General features: G+C 46.4%; 1 protein-coding gene across 1 annotated transcript; it reads left to right on the top strand.

Moving 5' to 3' along the window:
* Positions 1–535: 535 nt before the first annotated feature.
* Positions 536–4,766, top strand: SELENOT (selenoprotein T; the record flags this gene model as incomplete). The annotated part of the gene is made up of 4 exons (XM_019619251.2): positions 536–712; positions 2,111–2,198; positions 3,233–3,384; positions 3,957–4,766. Coding segments are annotated over 3 exons (390 nt in total), but the record flags the coding sequence as incomplete, so codon positions are not given.
* Positions 4,767–7,083: the final 2,317 nt, after the last annotated feature.

Raw genomic sequence — 7,083 nt, 5'->3', positions numbered from 1 at the left:
AGCGCGGAAAATGCGCGTGTGCCGCTGCTGCCGCGGCTGTGCGGGATGGAGGCGGGCCGCGGGTCGTGCGGCGGCTCGTGAACGTTTCCTGACCTAATTGCCGTAATGATGGCGATATTTGGAAGGGAACCAGGTTGAAAACCGTTAATTTGCTTTCTGGCCGTAGATCTCACTCCTGTGCAGAACTGCAGAGTTCTGGAAACCGTAAAACTGTCCTAAGTGTGCATTTCAGCTGCGTGTCTGTAACGCGGAACAGCTTCTAGGTGCAGAACGTATCGTTCGCTTTAGACGCGTGTGAACTGAAAGCAGGCTTCTGTTTGAGGTCTGGTTAGAAGAAAAGAGCACATCTGCCTCTGGGACGCGCGCTGGCGGTATCCTGAGCACGTGTGTTCCTGCTAATCGTGCTGCTTGCTTGCGCTACATAAATTATTTACGGACATGTAAGCCTACTTGAAAAGTTTTATATTTCCTCTGAAACACAGGGGCACATTATGAAAACCATTCTGATGAGGCAAATCGTAGCAGTGTGTGGTGAAGCATAACTGGGAACCTTCTAAGTCGCTTTTGTTTGTTGTCTTTTAATAGGCACATAGCATCCTTCCTGTCTGTCTTCAAGCTAGTATTAATAGGCTTAATAATTGTCGGCAAGGATCCATTTGCTTTCTTTGGCATGCAAGCTCCAAGCATCTGGCAGTGGGGCCAAGAAAACAAGGTAAACTGCAGACTGTCTTCTGTTCTTGAAAAGCAATGTCAGAATGGATTTGCGAGAATGCTGTGGGGCACTGAGTGCTGTCACTGACCTAACTTTCATACGCTGATCTTAACGGAGCCCTCGGGCTTCTGTGGCTTTTGGTTTGATTCCTAGCATTTTTCCAAGCTGGTGATGCTGTAGAGGGGTATCTGCTGTCAGCATTGCTAGTAAAGATGCAGCATGGGTTGCTGATTGAGGGCTGCAGTTACTAAGAGCACTGTGGTTTTATTAATTAATTAATTAATTTTTTAATGGCTCAGGTAGAGTGTCATGCTGGTATTGCTAAAACTGCCACTTCCTTTCTCTGTTGTCTTACGGCTGTTTTGCAGTTGTTACTTTCACCAGATTTTTAAATGAATTAGGTGTGCAATTTCATGGTTAGAAAAATCAAACTGAAATTCTATGGGTTTTTTTGCAGAACATACTTGGGCATGACAGACAGTTCCTTGTGGGATGAATATCCCTGTGAGTCAGTGCTGATGATGCTAACGGATTCATGTCATCGTGCTCTGATTTAGAATAACCTTATTCCAGATTTATTTTACTAAGCAAAAGCAATATTAAATTTGATAACCTTTACATGTTCTGCTGGTTCTGCTGGTGCAGACACTGAAGCAGCTACCCAGTGTAGTGGAGCTGTCTTGAGCCAGTTGGAACATATAGAAGTTGTAATGTATCCTGCTTGATTACACAGACTAAGAGCAGTGCTGAGCTGGGCTGGTTGCAGTACTCCTGTGATGGTCTGAGCAATGAATGTCCCCCATGCTAACCCCATTGGCATTGCAGCAAGCAGCGTGAATGTGCATGGAAAGGGGATTAGGGGTGATGTGTTTCTGAGGATTGTATCATATCATCCTGAGACACGACGACAGAGACAGTTCTAAATGATCACTTTAAAGAAATGCTCCAGGGTTGACAGTTGGCACAAACAGAAGAAATTTAGCCTTGTCTCGTCCCTACGATCAGTGTTAAAGCTGAGTGCTACTCTGAAAATGACAAGCAACTTCAGGGACAGCTCCTGCAGTGTTCCCTTGTAGTGCTGCAAGTGCTGCCTTAGCCGTGTGCTTCTGCAGACTGGCTGCTAAGGTGGGCAAAGATTTGAGGAGGAAGGAGGCAGGAGGGTGGAACTTTGCCTCTTTGAATTATGAGCTGGGTGATTTCAGAGCTATTTTGATGTCTGTCTTGGGAAGATCGTGTGCAGAATCTTTGCAAAAAAAGATGATGAAAAGAAGATTGCTGTGCCACCCTAAAACTACACGATAAAATGTGTATGTACATTTGCAGACTTGGTACAAGTGAAGAAAATAAGCTGTGACTTACATGGCCAAAGTGTCTGGGATTCTCTCTGTTCTCTTCCAGGTTTATGCTTGTATGATGGTTTTCTTCCTGAGCAACATGATTGAGAACCAGTGTATGTCAACGGGTGCATTTGAAATAACTTTGAATGGTGAGATGAGAAGTTCCTGCTCTGGGGTCACTGTGCTGCATGTGTACACTCAGATCTGTGAGAGCTGCTGTCAGGAGGAGCGGGGGGCGGTGCTGTGAAATGCGATGTGTGTGGCAGTGCCTTCCATGTTGAAGCTTCAGATGTTATAATGACTGATGAAAATCGTGTATGTCCTATAATGCAATTTATACTTACGTTAATTACATCTATTTAAAAATGAAAAAAACATATTTAAGGGAATGTTTGGCCAGGTGGAGTAAATATATTATGTTTTCTTTGCTTGTAATGTTCATTAAGAGAAAAGTCAGCAACTGGGGAAGCAGTTCATTAGATGTTTTCCCTATCCTGTTTTATAATAAGGCTTGGACTTTCAGTCACAGTGAAGCTACTGGTATTCCCAGAATTTCCATTACCAGGGGACAGCAGTATGATTTCTCAGGTTGAGAGTCTGTGGATCTTCTGCCTTCAAGTAATTCTGGGGTTTTAGAGATTATGTAAACTTGTTGGAGTACAGAACTTTTCAGGCTGTAGCTATGAGTCTGTCTAGCTCAGTGTTTTGTTTCTCAGTTTATAATGTGCAGGCTGCATTTCAGTGTAGTAGTTTCTAAGTCAAGCTATATACTGCAGAACCTTTGTAAAGACTGACCACGCTGTGTCAGAGTAGATGAACTTGCTCCTAAATCTCAGATTTGAATTGGTAGCAGAGCCTTCCCGGGGCTGTGGTTTAGAGATTTGCAATGCTATCCTACCACTCACTGTTACGTTTTTATTTTTTAGACATTCTGTTCACAGGAATGGATATTTTCAATTGCTAAATCATATGGTAGACTTCTAAATGGAAGCGCTAGACTCTTGGTTTGAATTGTAGTATATCCAAAGACCTGAAGCACTGTCGAGGCAGATATTCCAACATAAAGTAGTACCCAGCCTGCGTAGCTTCCTCGGTCTTGTAAATGTTGTGTTTAATGTAGCCTGACATGTTTCTGACTTTCTCAGTGTAATTGTGCTTTCTCCCTTCCTGTGTTTTGTGATAGATGTTCCAGTGTGGTCTAAGCTAGAGTCTGGCCACCTTCCTTCCATGCAGCAGCTTGTACAAATTCTTGATAATGAAATGAAGCTCAATGTGCACATGGAGTCAATGCCTCACCATCGATCATAGCCTCATCTATCAGCACTGAAACTTCTTGTAAGTCTTGCGCCGGTCACCGGTGGCCCTTGACTCAGATGTGAATTGGTTTTGATATTTGTTCATTTAAAAGTGTTAAAAGGAAAAAAAAAGTGCTGGGAATTTTCAGCTGGTCCCACCTGCAGTAGTGAATGACCCGGCTGTGTTCAGACACCTTCACAGGCTTCCTTTGGAGCTCTGTTTAACGATCCACCTTCTGCAGAAGGGCGGTTACCTGGCACGTGGAGGTGTGCTTTGGAGGTCTGAGCACTGCCCGGGAACTTCAGGCAGCCTCACTCTTTGTAGGAAACCATGCTCTGTAACCAGGGCTTGCTGTGCTGTTCCTCTTTGCTCAGAGCTCAGACTGCTGAGCACTAAGCCCACATTCCTGCTCGATGGATCTCTCCCTCCACTGATAATCCTGCAGCTCTGTGGAATGGGGAGAGGGTTCAGAGAGGACGTTCTTCGGCAGTGCCAGTGCAGGAAATAAGAGAAGTCACTGATTTCTGACTTCTGCAGAGGTGCCCTTTGTTAGGTCTGGCTGACCTCACCCCGGCGTTGCTCTGATGGTGCTGCTGTGTCTCTGTTTCCAGGCATTAAGCGGTGATTTCCAGGGCCGCGTGTCTCGGACCAATGAAGGCCTGTACTGAAGACAGCTTGCTGTTGGTACAGACTGGATGATTCTCTCGCAGTCACGTTGTGCCCCCTGAAAAAACCTTAATGAAAGAACCGATTTCAGTGCTGGCGTGTTTCCAGATACTGCACATTCATGGAGTGCAATAATACTGTATAGTTTTTTTAAGATTTCATTCGACCAGTTCATAGCTCAACAATGCAGGCATTACTAATTGTAACTTATTTTATATTCATGTTTCACGCGGTGGCAGATTGAGTTGATACCTGATTTTCCCTTGGAAAAAGTTTGTTTAATCTGTTGTATTTTATATGGATTTATGTTCTTTTTGTAGTTTAAAATGAAGTTACAGGAACGTCTGATGTTGTCCTAAACTGTTAAGTAATCGACAGCCGCCTGTCAAATATCTCTGATGTGGTAAAAGCAGGTTTGTATATTTTTCAGAATATATGGCAGAGTTGAACAGTGCTTTATATACTAAATTATGTGAACGAAATTATATTCAGAGTAATTGCATCGTTTTGTGAATTCAGTACAAATTAGTCAGCTGCTTTTCAAGTGGTGTTGGCCAGCTTGAGAGGTTTTCCCGTGGCCATTCTGAAGAGTTTAAAAGCTGGGACTTTCTACTGTCCAAAGCAGAAATAGGAAATGGAATCGAAATAAAGAGTTCTCATTGACTGTGCGAAGTACCTTGTGAGTCACTGATGGTGATGATATTCTTAGAACTGTAACTGAAAAATGCATAAAAAGTCCACTCCCAAGCCGTTAATGGTGTGTTGTGTTGGTTGTCTCGTATCAGCCCTTTTCCGCAGCCTTGCTCTGCTAGGATTTGGTGCCCAGCTGTTTTTCCATTGAAATGCAGCAGGTGCCCAGGTGGCCATGGGGGCTGCGTGCAGCCTGAGGCTGCAGGCCCAGTGCCTGACGGCCGCTCGGTGCGAGGAGCTGCACTGGGTGGGGTGGTTTGCACGATGCAGCTCTGAAGGGGTGCAGTGGATGTTGGGTGACTGCAGCGGTTCCTGAGGGGCCAAGGCAAGCCCATCGGTGTCAGGTGCCACTCTGGGGCTGTAGTCATAGAATCATTAAGGTTGGGAAAGACCACTAAGATCATCGGTGCAATCATCAACCCATTGCCACCATGTCCACTAAACCATAGTCGCTGCAACTCTAGCCCAGACCCCCCGGGATGGAGCTGAGCTCTCCTGGGCAAGGTGCACTTGGTTCCCTGCCAGGGCTGAGCTGCTGGAACTGCAGGTCCTGCTCTGGCTGCTCCCGTGACCCCTGTTATGGCCATCTTGCCCCGTGAGAGCTGCCAGGAACTGGCATTGCTGCCATGTCCCTGGAGTTGTTCAGGAACTGTGGAGATGTGGCACTGAGGGACGCGGTTGGTGGCATGGTGGGGTGGGTTGGGCTTGGGGATTGTAAAGGTTCTATGAAAGCTGCAGAGCTGCTGGCAGTCGAGCTATGAGCTCCCAGGATGTTCACTGTCTCACCTTGTGGAGGTACAGATGTCTCATCCTGCTTTTTGTCCTTGCTCCAAACTACAGTTTCACACCCCTTGTAAAGCTACTTCTGTGCTTCTGGGTCCTCCTTATCATATACTGCCTTTTGATGGGGAGGGGGAAGAGCTTCTGTGTGCTGGGGCAGTGAATCAGACAAGAGCTGCAACGAGGACAGCAGTCACTGTAAGTACTGTCTAACCCACCTCAGGACTTACGGAGTTTAAGTAAAGTTTTGAGTAACCTCAACACACTGACAGAATACGCTATGTCAGTTGCTATAAAGGTGTTGCTAATCAAACATTAAATCATTAAACATGCAGTGGCCTCAGAACCTGTTTGATTCTATGATGAAATTGGTTTTTTAGCTCTTCTGAAATAAATAAGCCAAGATTTCTAGTGTGGATAGAGTTTTTAGTTTCTCATTGGTTACAGTCCTAAGACAGATCAGGCAAAGCAAATACATGGACAGATGTGTTGCTAGGCTGTGATTTTCCATGAGCTGTTTGCCTGTCACCGTGGTGATGCCCACGGTCTGTTCACTGCCCGCAGTATTCCTCCTTTCGTCTGAGCAAAGTCACATAATGAAGTGCTGGGGTTAGGAATGTGAGAACCTTCACTGATGTTTGTTAAATGTGCCAGAAGCTCAGCCTTGGCTTCTCACTTGGGGGGCACAGGCTGACCTGTGTTCCAGTCCTGCTGCAGTTGCTCTGGGCTGCAGGGTCCACTGAGTAGATTTGGTTTAATGGAGGGACCAGGTCTGTGAATGCTATTCATTGATCACTGCCTCCTGAAAAACTGAACAGTGAAATGGAAGAAAAGAGCCTTGATAGTCACTAAAGGGAGCAATACGTTCTGAGGACCAGACACCAGCTGACAGGGTAATATTGGGGTGCTTTAACCAGGAGGGCTGGTTCAGGCTGAACTCAGTGCTTCCTTCTGCCTGGCTTCTGGCAGCGGGCATCCCAAGTCTGCTAACAGCCTCCAGCAGCATCCAAGGGGTGTGTGCATCCATACCCAGTGTGAGCAAGCACTGTTTCCCATTCACCCCCTCCAGGATCCCAGACTCTGAAAAACACCCAGCACAGGGCTTTTCTTTTTAGGCAGTAAGAAACCGGATGAGGTTCAACAAAAGCAAGTGTAGGGTCTTACACCTAGGGAGGAATAATTGCATGCACCAATACAGGCTGGGGGATGAGCTGCTGGAGAGGAGCTCTGCAGAGAGGGACCTGGGCGTCCTGGTGGACGACAGGTTGGCCATGAGCCAGCAGTGTGCCCTCGTGGCCAAAAAGGCCAATGGCATTCTGGGGTGCATTAAGAAGAGCGTGTCCAGCAGGTCGAGGGAGGTGATCCTCCCCCTCTACTCTGCCCTGGCAAGGCCTCATCTGGAGTACTGTGTCCAGTTCTGGGCTCCCCAGTACAAAAAAGACAGGGATCTCTTGGAAAGAGTCCAGCGGAGGGCCACAAAGATGGTGAAGGGCCTGGAGCATCTCCCCTATGGAGAAAGGCTGAGTGAACTGGGTCTGTTCAGCCTTGAGAAAAGAAGACTGAGAGGGGACCTGATCCAGGTTTATAAATATCTGAGGTGTG

This window comes from Meleagris gallopavo, chromosome 11, assembly GCF_000146605.3.
Source record: "Meleagris gallopavo isolate NT-WF06-2002-E0010 breed Aviagen turkey brand Nicholas breeding stock chromosome 11, Turkey_5.1, whole genome shotgun sequence".
Taxonomy (NCBI): domain Eukaryota; kingdom Metazoa; phylum Chordata; class Aves; order Galliformes; family Phasianidae; genus Meleagris; species Meleagris gallopavo.
The sequence above is the reverse complement of the archived record's forward strand: the minus strand, read 5'-3'. Positions and strand labels throughout refer to the sequence as shown.